Raw genomic sequence first — 16,980 nt, 5'->3', positions numbered from 1 at the left:
ACCCAAGGTCTGGAATTAGTATTAAACAAAAGAAATATACATGGCTAACACATTCTTAAAATGTTCACCTTCCTCAGAAATTAAACAAAACCAAATGCCATTATTTTAACCTTCAGAGTGGAAACTTAAGAAAAAACTACACTCAATACTGGTACATGTATATGAAATGGAAATGCTCATACTTCACTGGTGAGGGCCGCGGGGCAACTAAGCCTGCATGCCACAACTACAGAGCCCACATGCTCTGGAGCCGGTGAGCCACAACTAGAGAGAAGCCCACGCGCCACAACTAGAGAGAAGCCCACGCATCACAACTAGAGACCAGCCTGTGCACTGCAACGAAAGATCCTGCATGCCACAACTAAGACCAGATGCAGCCAAAAAATAAAAATAAATATTTAAAAAAAAGCCTTAAAACATGCACACAAAGGGTAAAACATGCACCCTTTATCTCACCCAGCAATGCCACCTCCAAGAATGAAACATGAGGAAATAAGGCAACAAGTACAAAAAGATACGTGTAACAGGGATACTATTCACAGGTGTTGTGTTTTGTTTTGGTTTGGTTTTTTTTTTGGCCACACTGCATGGCATGGGCATGTGGGATTTTAGTTCCCCGACTAGGGATGCAACCTGCGCCTCCTGCATTAGAAGGCAGGGTCTTAACCACTGGACTGCTGGGGATGTCCTGGTGTTGTATTTTGGGTTTTTTTTTAACCCCTAAATAATCTATTCACAGCTTTAATTCTAATAGCAAATCATGGGAGGGAAGGCAATGTTCACTAATAAAGGATTAATTAATAAATTATGGTATCACTATAACCAACTAGCTCTTAAAAGGTAAGTTTTCAAAGAATTTATAAGAGCATTTAAAAAAATGTTCACAGTATGGGCTTCCCTGGTGGTGTAGTGGTTAAGAACCCATCTGCCAATGCAGGGGACACAGGTTTGAGCCCTGGTCTGGGAAGATCCCACATGCCGCGGAGCAGCAAAGCCTGTGCACCACAACTACTGAGCCTGCGCTCTAGAGCCCGCAAGCCACGACTACTGAAGCCTGTGCGCCTAGAGCCCATGCTCTGCAACAAGAGAAGCCACCGCAATAAGAAGCCCGCGCACTGCAACAGAGAGTAGCCCCAGCTCGCCGCAACTGGAGATAGCCCAAGTGCAGCAACAAAAACCCAATGCAGCCAAAAAAAAAAGTTCACAGTACACGGGAGTATAAGGATTAGTAAAAGAGAGCGGCATAAACATTCTGATCTCTTTGGGTAGGGGCAAGAAATACATACCCATAGGAGCCTGGCAACACATATACCAAAATATTAATATTCTGGTGGTAGATTATTGGCTAATTTTTGGCTTTTCCCCCCTACTTTCTGATTTCTTCCAAGTTTTTTTTTTTTTAATTTTTAAAGTAATAAGCATGTATTACTTTTCTATTGGGGAAAAAATGGTATTTGGGGGGCAAAAAACACAGAAGATACAAAAATCCAGTTATACTTTTTCATTCTTCTAATTTTTAAACTATAAAGAATCATGATATCTAAATCTATGTATGAAAAAAGAAAACGTGTAGGGAGATTCTTTTACCTAGTAATAAAAGTATCAAATACAAAAGGGTAAAAATACTGCTTTATTTGAGAAACTTACTTCCAAATTACTCTTATGTGTTTTAAAAAGTCATAAAGAGCATCCAAGAAGAAGACATATACAGTTTCCATAGGAATAAGGAAAAAAAAATGGGGTTGATGATTGCCCCAAATGAAATTTCCTAAAGGAAAAAAATGTAATATTTAACCTTTTTTTGAGGCAGGGTAAGTGAACTACACACATCATAAATAAAACTTTCTTACTTTACAAGGAGGAGGGACTGTGATCCTGTTTTTGATGCATATTAAATACAAAATACAAAATCCACTGTTCTCATCAAGATGAGGGGAAAAAAATCATTCTTCAATATTTCAATTCTCATGCAATGAAATCCAAAGGTCTGTTGAATCCACCTTTTCGATTCATGTACTGCCTATGATGAGAAAATTTATTGTCATTAAAAAAATTCTGGATTCGTCTTATAAAAGAACTAATCACTTGCTTCAGAAATTAAACCTATGAACCATTTTTAAAATGGCAGAGTCTAGGGCAAGAAGTATTCAAAGTTAAAATCCAAATAGAGGTACGGAAATATACTTTCAATATTATTTGGGAAGATTCTACAGACTTTAAAAAAATCAACTGAAAATCCATATTTATTTTAGGTAACACTAAACACCTAGCTAGTTTAAGGAAATAGAGAAGAGTTTCAAAATACATACCCATCAAGCAAATCTGATTTCACACTGTACTAGTTCTCCCCATAAGACCTTAATTGAAGGTAATTTTACAATGGACTGTTGATGATTCTGGTACTTTAACTCACAGCAGTCTCAAATCACACTATTCATATTCTAAATTAATTGGAATATTAGTCTTTTATCAGTGATAAATGTAGACAGAAAGGCAATGTTTTAAGATGTCTTGACTTTTCCATTCATTCAGTGAGATTTCAAGTATGGATTGGTTTGTTCTGTGGTATTAATAAAATATACCTATATTTAACAGAAGGATATTTACAGTTGAAATCCTTATACAATCAAGTTAGGTAAATAATTCAAGAGGAATCTATTTTAAAACCTATAATTATAATGAAATTAAAGCCTAAAGACTTAAGACTATGTTATTTTGAAGAAAGAACTACTTAGAGTCCTAAAATATTTAAGCCAACTACCCTTCTTTATAATAGTTACTAGTTCACATGTAAATGGGAAACTATTTTAACATACAAGAATATAAACAAGGAAGATTAAAACAAGAGACAATATGGAAACTATTAAAGTAAGGGACTGTTTGGAAAACTGCTACATTTCCTACAAACATCATTATCCCATAAAAAATTCTTTCCCAAGCATATAATTTATATTAGTTCAAACATAATAATAGCAGCTATGCATACCTATACTTCCTCTTCTGAGACACATTTATGGCATAGGCATTTACAGAGCCATCCACCTTTTTCCCCTGGAGAAAAGCAAGAAACAAAAAACAAAACACACACACAAACAAGCAAACAACACACCAGAGAAAGAACATATTATATGCCTTGATCAAAGAGCTGCATCCCACAGACCCTCTTAAATGGCAAGATTCATTTAAGCATGAGGTAGTCCAATGAGTGAAAGAATTTTCAGATCCTGATGATATCCCATGATCTCCCAAGCGTTATAACTCTCTGTTCACATTTTTTATAGTCACACATAAGCAAATAAACCAATACTCAAACCAACAAACACTCATGGTATATGTATTATATGCAAGACATACAGGGAAATTGGGTAGCAGAGCCTCACCTTTTCTGGTCAAAGAATTCTTCAAAACCAAATACAAGTTATGGATATTTTCTCTAGAAAAATCCATTCACAAAAATTTAACTTATGACCTTAACTGATGGCATTCTCAAATCAGTCACCATTCCTATCTAAATCCTATTTCTTACATAGGCCTTGAAATTTTGATTTTTAAATCAAGAATCAGAATAACAGATGCTAATGTTGTATCACTTGTATCTCAGACTTTTTTTTCAGTAATTCCTTTATGGGTCTTTTGATTCTACCTGTTCCCCTTTCTGTTCCTCATGCCTGAATTGTCTTCCTGACCCCCATCCAATCTTCAACCATCTGGTTCTTATGCATCCTTCAAGGCCCAATTCAAATGATCCAGCTGCCAGGAAGCACCCTCTTCTCTAACTCCCATAGAATGTTAACTGTGCTTTCCTCACAATACCCTGCATTTTCTACTCTGCATGATCATGATGTATAACATCATATACATGATGTTATTTCCCATCAGACTGCAAGCTCATATGGAGCTTGATGGAGGGATATGGCTGTGAGTGACCTTTGCAACTGTCACATTCTAGGCTACTGCACTTGCAGGTACTCAGAAAATGACTGTTAAATGTATGAACACTGCCAGTTAATGCCACCATGAGTGCATGTGCAGGAACACACACATAACCTCCCTCCCCTATTATTACACATGGGCATGTACCCTGTTTAGCATACTTATTAGATATCTGTGTTAGGCCAAAAAAAAGGATTCCTATCCACTGGCATGCACAGGTGAGGTATATATTTGAAGTTGAGCTAAAACAAGTATATTTGGTCTTCCTTTTCTATTCCTGTTTTCACTGCATTTTGGGGGCCGGGGGAATACTGAGTAAATTACTTAAGGTGTATTATTTTAACCTCCCAAGAATAGGAGGTAGGCATGACTTGGAAAAAAAAAGTAAATGATGTTAACCTTTTTACTAAGTTCAATTACTAAAGGCTTTCTGATTTTTGAAAACTATTTGCAGAGTTGTATATTATTAGCTCTCCTATCATTTACATGCTGGAATAGAAAATTATCCATTAATAAGCATAGCCATAGCCAAACTTTGAAACTTTCTAGAATGCTAAAATGGAAGGGAAAATAAGTGACTACGTTGGCATATGAAGAGGTTCCACCATAGACTAATGATGAAATATCACAAGATACACATTACTGAAAAATACAAATGAGCTGAGAGACTTTGTAACTGATAGTCATGAAGCCAACTGCATATGAATTAAATTAACATCCTTGTAGATGTCATTAAAAAAACAACTGACATCATTTGTTCTTGTGGTACTCCATAATTTTTATGGGATCTATAAATTCTCACTTAATTTCTCCTTTATACACAAACATTTAAAAGACTACATTTAAAAGTAGTGGCTCCATCTTTACATCTGATTCTCAGGAATTTCAAACATAATATCCGGCAACAGTAAAACCAAAAGAGAAAAGAATTCTAATAGTGAAGGTCCTTCACTATTCTAAAAACAATAAAATTTAGTTGTCTCATTTTGGAGATATTTTTATCCATATATTTACCCAATATATGTATTAATAAACCAGTTCACTCATAAAATGTTCTTTTGAATAACAAGTAAGGATTTGGTATATTCAGGAAAAAAACCTGAGACATAAACTGCATTAAATTCTAAAATGGGGTTCACATAACCATTTGTGAGAACAAGAGCACATTCTTAATTTTCTCACCTCATAACAGTCATGCCTCTGGTACTCCTCTTAGGTCATACACTGTCATTTAAAAAAAATACATGGGAGCCCCACATAATCACATCAGTTAGAAAGAAACTCTTATAGCACCTGAGATTACCCCACTCCGTTCACAACTCAATGGAACACAATATTAGGGGAAGTGGATTATTTTTGACAACTCTCCTCAAAAATTCCAACTTCAATTTGCAAAATTAAAAGGACTTAAAATTCTATAAAAGAAAGTTTTTAAAATATATTTTCTCTCTCTCCACACACACTCTCCCTGCCTATCCTTACTAGCTTCCTCTCTCTATCCTCCCTTCTCTCTTCATTCAATTTCCTCTCTCCCTCCATCTCCCCTTTGCCGTACTTCCCTATCTCCCTATCTCTCTCCCCCCTCCCTCTCTTCATCTCCCACTCCACAATCCCTCCTGCTTTTGCCTCCCCTACTTCCTTATTCTCTCCAGGATTATGGTCAGGGCTAGAGAGCATTCAAACTCCTGTCAACCCCTCTTCTGAGCTATGAGATATGCATGCAACTACGCAATGCCATCTTTATCTGGCAGTTGCGCTTCGTTCTGTTTCACAGCATTTCCCCTTCCTATAATCCTTTCTTTGGTTAACCCTATCAGCCTGACACTTCAGAGTCATCACTGACTACTCACCTCCATCCCACCACCACTAACTCTGGTTCCTGAATGGTTCTCCATATTCCAGCCCCTCTTCTCAGTTCAGGCCTTCATCATCTTTCACTGCACGACGGCAGTTCTCTCAGCCTCCCATTTGTCCTCCATGAAGCCCCAGATCATCATTCTAAAACACATGTATGTTACTCCCTTGCTTAAAAACCACTGCTTCCTCTCATCATCTAAAGAATCAACTCTAAGTTCCTCAGCGTGACTAAGGATATCACAAGCCTTCTGCGATTTGCCTCCCACCTCTATTTCTAGCCTCATTCATAGCCACCAGCCCACCAACATGCTTTCACTAGTCACTGAATTTGAAATTCCCACAATACTCTATGCTCTTTAATGCCTACATGGCATTGTCATGAGCTTTTCCTCCTGCTTCAAATCATCGTCCTCCTCTTCTTTGTCTGATCACCTCTACTGGCCCTTTAAGATCTAACTCAAATATCCCAGGCAAACACTCCCTGAATTCCAATGGCAGCTCACCACTTCCTTCTCTTTGCTTTCAAATCCCTTCACACAGATAGTTACTGTCTTCTAACAAAAAATTTGTATCAATGAAAGAAATTACAAGTGATAGTAAAAGAATATGGAAAAATGGGACAGATCAGTTCAAATAAGAATACTTAACTGGCTACATGTTTTACTTACTTTTGTGGAGTCAAAGGAGGCAAATCCCATTAACTTCATCATTTCTATTTCTTCCTCTGTTTTGCCCTCCAAGTCTTCCTCTACAAAAATAAGTGACAAAATTTTAAACTCTATCATTCTATACATATAAAAAGAGAGGTGGCTTACCAGCAGAGAATACACTAAACAATTAGCTAAAGACTTGAGTTTAATGATAGAAATTCCTCAATTTGGATAGCATATAACTTAAGGGGCAAGGAAGGATTGCGCTCTCCTTCCTCCATCGTAAGAGACTGCTTAAAAGGACATGCTTGGGGGCTTCCCTGGTGGCACAGGGGATAGGAATCTGCCTGCCAATGCAGGGGACACAGGTTTGATCCCTGGTCCGGGAGGATCCCACATGCCGCGGAGCAACTAAGCCGGTGCACCACAACTGCTGAGCCGGCACTCTAGAGCCCACGAGCCACAACTACTGAAGCCCATGTGCCTGGAGCCCGTGCTCCGCAACAAGAGAGGCCACCATAATAAGAAGCCCACTCACTGTAATGAAGGGTGGCCCCCACTCGGCAACGAAGACCCAACGCAGCAAAAAATAAATAAATAAGTGTTTTTAAAATGACATGCTTGGAGCCTTTAGGGAGGACCACCTTTAATATCAGACAGAACACTAGTTTTGACGATACTTCCAAAATATAATATTCTCGTTTTTAACTGTCCTTGTATCCAGAGCACCAGATAACCAGCAACTAAGGTACAACTAAAACAACATCTCAAAACTACATGCAATGAACACTATTAAAAACTTAATAGTTAAATGTTCAAAAATTATACTTTTATAATTTTATCATAACTGTAGTTATCTAAACATGGCTGTACTTTTCCTACAGTTATTTATCTAACGTTATCTGACGTTCTTTACCAGTTATCTGACGTTCTTTGCTCTTTGTTTCTTTTGTTTCTTTCTTCTCCTCATCTCTTCTTTCTTTTAGTCGAGAAGGGGAAGGAGATGTGGATCTATGTCGTCTTGGGGATCTAAAATTTAATAAGTAAAAATGTCAGAAACAGAGACATACCTGGCCACTTGTGCTGATGAGCACAGATATACATGAGTGCCTGCAAGGTAAAGGCTGAACAAAAGCCAGGCTCTAGAGCACCAGGAATTTGTTCCCCAAAGCAGAATGAGGGAGAAGGTTCTGCCTAGGCCCTGACTGTTAGCAAAAAATTATTTATTGTTTAATCATCAGTTACACTCAGTATAGCTAGGGCAAAAAAATTTTCTGTAAGGCAGAAAAAAGCAACGAAACAAACAAATGTGTCTGATGCTTATTAAGAATCAGAGTCCAAGGACTTCCCTGGCAGCGCATTGGTTAAGAATCCGCCTGCTAATGCAGGGGACACGGGATCGATCCCTGGGCCAGGAAGATCCCACATGCCATGGAGCAACTAAGCCCGTGCGCCACAACTACTGAGCCTGCGCTCTAGAGTCCGTGAGCCACAACTACTGACACCTGCGTGCCTAGAGCCGGTGCTCCACAACAAGAGAAGCCATCACAATAAGAAGCCTGCATGCAGCAACAAAGACCAAACGCGGCCAAAAATAAATATATAAATTTATTAAAAAAAAAAAAAAGAATCAGAGTCCACTTCTAAGATTCTTCCAAGATCTCACATTCTGTTTTTTTTTTTTTTTTGCGGTACGCGGGCCTCTCACTGTTGTGGCCTCTCCCGTTGCGGAGCACAGGCTCCGGACGCGCAGGCTCAGCGGCCATGGCCCACGGGCCCAGCCGCTGTGCGGCATGTGGGATCTTCCCGGACCGGGGCACGAACATGTGTCCCCTGCATCGGCAGGCGGATGGACTCTCAACTACTGCGCCACCAGGGAAGCCCTCACATTCTTGATTATATACTTGAATAAATTATTATCACCAAAAGTAAATTAAAAAAGCAAGACAAAAATACAAAACACTTATTTCTTACTCTTGCTAAGTGCTTTTCATGTATTATTTCTCATTTACTCCTCACGGCAACTCTACTATGTGGAATGTTATCAACCCCATTTTATCAATGGGAATGTTAGGTTTAGAATAAAGTGGGATAAAGTTCCCCTCATTTCATGAAATCATAAGTGCCTTTGTAAGTGATAACAACAGAGTCAAGCGCAGCGAGTACAAAGCTGTGGTAAAACTTCTGGTTATTTTCGGCACTTACCTGGAACGTCTTCTGTGCGGGGATCGAGAACGGCTTCTTCTGCGGTCTCGCTCTCGGGACCGGGACCTTTCTCGGCGCCTGCGTTCTCTCTCTCGGGAGGTGGACCGGGACCGCCTACGCTCTAATACAAATACAAAATTGTAGAGCCGAAAATTACCTCCAACATCTACTGGATGCTGCGCCGACCAATAGTAATATAATGCGCGCCACTTCTAGATGTCACATTAAAAAAGTAAAAAAGACGCATGAAATTAATTTTAACAGTATAGATTTAACCCAATATATCCAAACTATTAGCATTTCAACATGTGCTCATTATAAAAAATGGACATTTTATTCTTTCTTTTTTCCGCATTAAATCAAAGAAATCCGGTGTGTATTCGACTTCAACAGCAGCTCTCAATTCCGATTGAGAACATGTTAAGTGCTCAATAGCCCTCTGTGGCTCGAGGGCTCATTTAACTTTTAAGATCAACCCTGATTAGCTGAAGGTGATAAAAACTAACGAGGGGGCAGAATCCAGGGACTACCTGACATCTCCCGATCCAAGTCCTGGCTTCTCTACCTCTCACTGCCCACTTCATGGGCCAGAAGACATTACGAGGTGAGCTTACGAGGTGAGCTCCCTGCACGCAAACTCCTAACCATCGATTTCCCTACTATAAACTAGGAAGGAAACCCTGAGCATTTAAGAACCTGGCGGTATCACATGCTGAATGTTACGCAGTGTGGCATCAATTCTCACTTCAGTTTTTAAAGGTAAGCGATATTACCCCCAACGTCTAATTACGGGAACTCGGACGCAGGAAGGCTGAATGACTTGCAATCGGTCACCCAGAAATTAAGGGAACCGTGGCCTGACTCTACATTCCCCAGCCACAAGTACAACAAAAGTTACTGTATGAGGGTGACAAAGGGTCGGCGAAACCCCAACTTCGGAAAAAAATTGCCTTCAAATCCGAGGGCTGAAACGTGTAGGGCCCAGGTCTTCGTTCCCCATCCACCCCCTCTCTTCTCCTCCTGAGAAAAGGTCCCCCCTCTCCGCGGCCCTAGGACTGGGAACAAAATGGGGGACGGGTCTCCGACCGAGCCCCAGACCCTCAGAACTGCTTCTGGACTCACCCCTTCGCGGGGACCGGCTGCGGCTGCGACCCATTCGGAGTCCTCCCCAACCTCACGCCGCCCCGGAAACGACTGTGCAACAACTTCCGGGAGGGCGGAGAACTGAGCTTTCCCTGCAGCCTGGGAAGCGTCGAAACGAGTCGCCAGGGTTCCGGCTTCTAAGGAAGGTGGGCGGTGATGCGCTTGCGCAGAATCACGCGGCCCCGGCCCGATGCCCCCTCTTCCGAGTCTGGAGTTTTGGCTGAGAGCAGTTATCCTGTCAGCTCTTTCAACCCCCGTTTCGAGGTGGCTTCCCCATCTTCTTTGTCCACGGTGGGCGTTAAAATGTGTTGCCTGATGTTATTATAGAAATGTCTGGGAAAAGCCATATATAAACCACCCTAATACAGTTCTCATTCCTCCCCACCCCCCATTTTTCTTTCCGACTGTCTTGTCCACATGCATAAAATATTTCATACCAAACCAATTGTAAACACAGCATACGCAAATAGTTTTAAGTCCACCCGGGGAAGAACTAGGGTGGGTCAGGAGGCAGAGGGGGAAAGGGGAAATAAAGTATGGTTGAGAGCTTTTATTGAGTTTTGTGGGAGGGAATAGCAGAGGCTGGGAAGCAGGCTAAGTAGGTTTAAGACTGACTAGTTTGAATAATTACAGCGGGCCTTGGGATTTAGGGGCTGTCCAGAGCTGTTGTTACCTGGCCCTGGGGTCATTATAGCAGAGGAAAAATGCCTTGGCTTGTGAGCTTGATAAAGGAGGTGGTTGGAGAGTACGGGCTTTCCCCTGGCTGGTTTGCATATGAAAGGCACACTCAGAAGGGGAGTCTTTTGCTATCTCTAGAAATTAGCTAGCCCTGGGAAGGGCAGTCTCAGCAAGGCCCCAGATGTCAAAACAGCAGAAAATGAAAGAAATAAAGGCATGATTAATACAATTATTCACACAAATGTTTATTGCACACCTATGTGCCAGAGGATTTAATCAATGAAAAAAACAACTCTGCTCTTGAGTAGCTTGCAGTCCAGTGAGGGATACAGTGTCAAGATGCACTGAGAGGGGCAGGACAAGATATTATGAGTGCACATAAAGTGGGTACCTAACTGGTTTGAGGGGAAAGCTTCTCAAGAAAAGTTTCCAGGAGGAAATGATGTCCAAACGAGACCTTAGGGATGAGTAGAAATTAGCCAGGTCAAATGGGGTGATTTCTGTGGTGTGGACAGGTGGAAGAGATTGTCTGGGCAAAGGAGACTGCATATGCCAGGGCAAGAGGCAAGGGAGCAGACAGGCTAAAAGTAGAGAACTAAAGAAGTATGGCAGCCACCTAGGCAGCAAGGCATGAAATGTACAGACAAGACTAGAAACCTTGTAAGCTATGGTAGAGTTATCCTGAGGCAAAAGCAATAGCCTTTGAAGGGCTTTGAGGACCGGAGGGAATCACATTTGCGTTTATTCAGAGAACACTTTGGGTAACTGGAGACTTGACTACAGGGGGAGAACACCTAGGGAGGATGGTACAATAATCTAGATTGGAAACTCCAGTGGCCTGTACTAGAGTGTTACCAGTAGGTAAGGTGAAAAGTGGCTGAATTTGAGAAGTAATTGATAAAACTGGAAAAACTTGATTTTGGGAGGCAGAGACTGATAGAATTTTAGATTCAACAATGACATCCAGGTTTCTGGTTTGTGCAACTGGGTAGATGGTAGCATCATTTGCTAAGGTACATAATGTAAGTTTTGGGTAAAGACCATATGTTCAGATCTTGGACATACTAATCTGAGGTGCCATTCTGAACATCCAAAAGGAGATGCCAACTAGATGTGTTATCTGGAGCTTGGAAGAGAGATCTAGGCTGATTTTCTGATTCCAAAAAAAGGAATCGTCAGAACATAGATGTTCATTTGAAGCCATGAGAGTGCATGAAACCACCCCGGAGAGGCTGAGAGAAAAGGGCCTGGAGACAGCTAGAGGAAGAACCCCAACATGAGACTAAGGGGAAGCCAGAGAAAGAGAAGGAAAACCCATTGAGTGTGAGGTCAGAGAAGTTTTAAGAGAAGGCTGCTGTTTTTAAGGAGAACAAAGCGGTTAATTTTAAATATTAAAAGGAATGGGGAAAAAAACCCACATCTAACCTAAAGGATTTAGCAACAAAGTCTTTGCTGACTCAGTTTTAGTGGAGTTGGGTTGTGAATGGCTTTTGCAGTGGAGAGAGAACTTGTATAACCTTTTGTTTTTTTTTTTTGGCTGCACCACACGACTTGTGGGACCTTAGCTCTGCCACCAGGGATCGAACCCAGGTCCATGGCAGTGAAAGGCAGTGAAAGCAGAGTCTTAACCACTGGACCACCAGGGAATTCCCTGCATAAAACCCTCTTGAGAAGTTTGGCTTATGCAGGGCAAAATATGGCAGTGGGTGGAGGTAAATGTAGAAGGTTTTTCAAAGATGGGAGAAACTTAAGCATGTTTAAAATATTGGTGTGAGTATAGAGGGAAAAAAAGCAAAGTACAGAAGAGAAAGAAAAAAACCAAAGGAGTAAGTTTCCTAGAGGGACAGCCCTGAGATTAACCATAGGCAGGAAAAGAAGTGGTATGTCTCTAAGTGGCTCCTCCCCCTTTAAGATGTGGGATAGAAACTGTATTCTACTAGGGCTTCCTTATTTACTGATCAAGTTGCCCGCTCTCAGAATGCAGATTATCCAGCACTGTATCTGGAAGAAAAATCCTGTTTTCAATACCTGAGTTTCTCTCATTCTAATGGCCATTTTAATGGGTTTTGAGTGGAGTAGGGCTGGGGTACTGTCAACACTTGTAATCACACTGGCTTATAACTTCCCTCCCCAACCAGACAGCAATTTTTCAGTAAAGGCAAGCTGTAAAGTATGTATGTACTCTACATAAGAATCAACATTAACCATCTGTGATTCCGGCAAATGTACTATTTTTAGCCTCGGTTAAACTTTGTTTTACCTCTTCTAGTCCTATTTTATGTAAAATCACCAGCCTTTACAAAAGTATCCTACTTGATCATTACAAATGGATGCACGTTGTTGAGTCAGTAATTTCCTCCCCTAATTTAGATGCAGTGTGACCACTAGTTAACAGTGATTGATGATGTTTGAGGTTTTTTTGCTTTTGTATCCCTGTACCGTGGACTTTGGGAAGAACTGCAAACTGTGGTTGGGATGAAACTGTACAATGACTTTTGTTTTTGAATGTAGTCAAGTGATTTAGGTACACATTGCTTGAAATTATGATTCAACACATCTTTCTAGGTGATTGACAAGTTATCTACCATTTGCACCCCTGGCTCTATTATCCTTTCTATTCTTTACATGGGTTCATCTTTAAGTGAATGTAACTCCTGACATAGTTTCAGCGTGAACAGTCCAATATTCTAGATCACCTTTGTTGGACAGAACTTTCTGCAATGATGGAAATATTCTATATCTGCACTGTCCAATACAGTAGACACTAGTTACATGTGGTTAACTAAGCACTTACAATGGGTGTGATTGAGGAAGTAAATTTTAATAAGTTTTATTTAATTTTAATTAAAATAATTTTAATTAATTTTAATTAATTTTAATTAACTTAAATTTAGAAAGCCAAATTGACTCTTGGTAACCCTAATTTTGCATTTGATGTTGAAATCTGCTCATTAATGATGGCAATGAATCCTATTTAAAGACTTGAAATGCGATAAAATGTTGGCTGCTAAACACTTGGTTAAAAAGCTAATGACTACAACATTCATTTAATTTTGCCTACCTTGCTAAGGTTCAAGCCAAATTTATTTAAGAAAAAAAAAAGGAAAGGTACACTCACATCTCTCTTTAATAATTTAGCATGGAACTCTAGAACATTTTCTCTTAAGGACCTCTTCTTTACTGATAGCCAAGTAAAAATAATTATTAGTGGGTAAATATTGTTTTCTAGCCCTTGCAGCTTAAAAAAAGACTTGGCAAAGGTTATAAGGCAAAAGCTGACAAACACCTTCATATATAATAGTTTATATGATACTTCAGCTGACACTTTTAATACTTTATTGAAAATATTCCAATTATAAAGAATGAAAAGTATGCAAACATTAAAGTATTTGGTAAGAAAACAAAAGCAGATCTTTACTATCAATGTGAAGTACTAGCTGACAATTACCAGTTTCTCCAATGAGAACACAACCTACTTATGACTGAACAAATATTTATTTTATCTGTGAATGACATAAGCAATTTGGCCAGGAAACAAAGAATGGACAGGAACCATATGTAATTCCAATTTGATTAATTCATATAAGTGAAATGAAATAATTTTACTCACTAATATACTCAAATTTTAAGTATCTTTACTCCCAAGATTTGGAAAAATTCAATTATTCAAAGAATTCAATTTGTTTGGTATTTATTTATATTTTTTAATATGTAAGGGTGAGGAACCTCTGATGTTACCATAGATAGGAAAAAAACAAAAGCATCTCATGGAAGAGATATATAGTTATAGCCAAATACAAAAACAAGAAATGAAGCCTCAATACAGCCAAATTATTGGATTTTTTACTACAGTTCTAGGGGTAGAGATAGGGAAGGCATTTAAAAGCTTCCTTTAAATTTACCGTGAGGATGAATTTTGAAAGGACAAAAGTGATTTATGAATCTATGGACATATCACTAGGGAAGAAAAACTAGCAATAAATTCTAAAAGTTAAATCTAATTGGAAAAAATCTAACTTGGAAAAAAAATTCTGGTTTCAACTCATTTTTTTATTTTGGTCATTTTATATAATAGCTGATTCTTTTTTCCAAATGAGTATTTATTTGTACAGATACACAAAAGTAATTCCCATTTTTCTTAAAACATACTAAAAATATACATTAACCACAAAAAGTACTCACTTTGACTGGAAAGACAATGAGCATGGCTATTTTCAAAACAGCAGTAAACACAAGAAACCAACATATATAAATCATGACAAATGTACATCTCATTTTTGACAAAAATAAGTTCTATTTGTATATTAATGTTTTATTATCAGCTTCTATATGATATCCTCCGACCTTATTTACATTTACTATGAGATTTCTAATAGCATGTGTAACTCAAAGGCACTCAATTCAGAGGTTATAAAGTCCTGAGCTTAAGTAGGAAATAGGATTCCCAATTTAAAAAATTTGAACATAAATAAAAAGATCACAGAATATGAGAATGTTTAAAGTGTAATATTTGGTACATAAATAATCTGTGACCTAATAATAGAGTTGTACAGAATGTCAAAGAAAAGACCATGTAAGGCAAAGGAATATCCTCAGAATCCAACTGATTTTCTCCCCCATCCAAGTTCATTTGAAAGTCTGAACCTGATTTTTTTGTTGTTAAAGTCTTAGTAAAGCTAAATATCAATAAAAAGCAAAATAAAATAGCATGAAAATGTTTAAGTTAAAGAAAAAGTTCCTCAGTCTTCAAAACCATGAAAAAAAATTTAATGATTAAAAACATATATAGATTGGAAGAATATTCGACTAGGAGGAGGAATCATAAAGAGCAGTTGAAAAAATTAAAGGACAGCTTTAAACACACCAACTGAAACAGCATTTATAATTGGCCAAATTATTCCTTTAGCATTCTTTTAGCCAAATAAAAATAAAACTTACAGATGGATAATCGAGGTTCACTAACATTAGGTAGGATCAAAGTTCAAGCTAAAAATTAACTCTATATTTGGTTGCAGAGAAATGTGAAATTTACCTACGGCAATTTTCTACTGATGCCAAATTAAAAAGCATGAGTCGACATCTTTATAACAAACGGTTTGACAGATATTTTCTTGGCTTTAAAATGTTTTTTAAAATATGCATAGAAATATAATGAGGATAAGAATAGTCTTCTGTATTATCTGAACAGTTCATAAGGCCTTTGTCACTGTTAGTCACCTTAGATGTGAATATCTGCAGGGCCATTAAATTAAATCTGGCCAAAAAAGTTTACAAAGTGCTACTGTTTCCAGCTGATGAGATCCTCAGTTTTCTGGATTTTCTGGATGGTGATTATTTTCAGTTCTTTTTTCTGGCGATATATACAGGAAGTTACAGCAGATATATAAAGGGAAGATCAGAAGCCTGCTGTCCAAGTTCATCACTACTTGTTCCTATAAAACAAATTTGTTGCTTTAATAATAATAGTAATATTATCAAAATAAAACAGAGAACCAAACTATTGAATTGAGTAAACTGAAGGTTAGTATGGTGGTTAAAAGTATGCATCTGGAGTCTGAGAGTCACTGCTCAAATCTCAAAACTCCCACCCACTAGCTGTGTGACCTTTGGCAAGTCACTGACCTTATCTACTACAACTTCCTTACTGTAAAAGGGGACAATAAGAATACCTACCTCATATGATTACACTGAGGATTAAATGAGACAATGCACATAGAGGGCTCACAAAGCCAGCTATATATTAAGTAATAAATAACGGTAGTAATTTTCATTACTGAAAAATTTCTAATCAAGTAACTACATATTTTATGAACAGACACAGTGCACAAATACACACACTTCTCATTTGGCTTCAACGTCTGATGGTCTTTATGTATAGCAAATACTTGGGATGAAGGTGGGGAGTCATTATTATCACCAATAAGCATGGTTCCCACTCTTGTCTAAGATTTCCCACTGTCTCTAATGCAAACACGTTATTTGTCTCTTGGAACCTAAAATACATTATCATGTAAAATCAGTTTCAGGTTCAGTTACATGAATACACATGAGAATGACCTGAAATTCCACAGAGACAGGAGTTGATACTACACCTGAGAGTGACGAATGGAACCCTCACTCACTCAGTGCTACAGATCTCTGGAACCCTTTACCAGCAGTATTTGGTGAACAGAATAAATCCTCAGAATATAAGCCGTAGCACTGACATGAGAACTCCTACTTTTTAAATACTTGGATACTGAAATAATATGCATTAGTTTCACCTTTATACATTTTGGAGAATATACTATTAAAATACTGTTTAAATCTAGAATTTAAAATTTTTAACTGAAGCATGTGCTCCTGCAATGAAGAGGGACTAAAACTGCAACATTTGAGTGATTGACAAAGGCTCAACTGGACACAGCTTGTGTTGGGGGAGCAGCAAGATAAATTTGGATAAAGAAGGTAGGGAATAGAAATGTGACGCGCACACACACACACACACACACACACACACACACACACACACACA

General features: G+C 38.7%; 2 protein-coding genes across 5 annotated transcripts in view; both read right to left on the bottom strand.

The window, feature by feature from the left end:
* Nucleotides 1-1,611: 1,611 nt before the first annotated feature.
* SNRNP27 (small nuclear ribonucleoprotein U4/U6.U5 subunit 27) lies at nt 1,612-9,880 on the bottom strand. 2 transcript variants are annotated; one of them, XM_027131922.1, is made up of 6 exons: nt 9,768-9,879; nt 8,646-8,766; nt 7,357-7,469; nt 6,459-6,538; nt 2,987-3,051; nt 1,612-2,020 (listed from the first exon to the last, which is right to left on the bottom strand). In XM_027131922.1, exons 1-6 carry the CDS (start codon nt 9,799-9,801, stop codon nt 1,966-1,968), a joined length of 468 nt encoding a protein of 155 aa, XP_026987723.1. In that variant the 5' UTR covers nt 9,802-9,879; the 3' UTR covers nt 1,612-1,965. The 2 variants fall into 2 exon arrangements, with proteins under 2 accessions (XP_026987723.1, XP_026987721.1); XM_027131920.1 differs by lacking the exon at nt 2,987-3,051 and having other exon boundaries at nt 9,768-9,880.
* Nucleotides 9,881-14,495: 4,615 nt separating this feature from the next.
* Nucleotides 14,496-16,980, bottom strand: part of GMCL1 (germ cell-less 1, spermatogenesis associated) — a 48,455-nt gene continuing 45,970 nt past the window's right edge. For 2 of the 3 annotated variants that reach the window (XM_027131917.1, XM_027131918.1), the window contains one exon: nt 14,496-15,898. In XM_027131917.1, coding sequence (XP_026987718.1) covers nt 15,770-15,898 — 129 coding nt within the window. In that variant the 3' untranslated portion in view covers nt 14,496-15,769. The remainder of the gene's footprint in view (nt 15,899-16,980) is intronic. The other variant, XM_027131919.1, reaches the window with a different exon arrangement.

Source organism: Aethalodelphis obliquidens, unplaced genomic scaffold, assembly GCF_003676395.1.
Source record: "Aethalodelphis obliquidens isolate GAN/ISIS:26980383/991018 unplaced genomic scaffold, ASM367639v1 scaffold40, whole genome shotgun sequence".
Classification (NCBI taxonomy): domain Eukaryota; kingdom Metazoa; phylum Chordata; class Mammalia; order Artiodactyla; family Delphinidae; genus Aethalodelphis; species Aethalodelphis obliquidens.
The sequence above is the reverse complement of the archived record's forward strand: the minus strand, read 5'-3'. Positions and strand labels throughout refer to the sequence as shown.

What these genes read in the sequence shown, in the direction of transcription:
- SNRNP27 (XM_027131920.1), bottom strand. Translation starts at nt 9,801, where the DNA reads ATGGGTCGCAGCCGCAGCCGGTCCCCGCGAAGGG. An exon ending in CCGCACAGAAGACGTTCCAG is followed by an intron (nt 7,470 to 8,645) that starts GTAAGTGCCGAA and finishes ATTAAATTTTAG; the next exon opens with ATCCCCAAGACGACATAGAT. An exon ending in CAAAGAACGTCAGATAACTG is followed by an intron (nt 6,539 to 7,356) that starts GTAAAGAACGTC and finishes TTATTTTTGTAG; the next exon opens with AGGAAGACTTGGAGGGCAAA.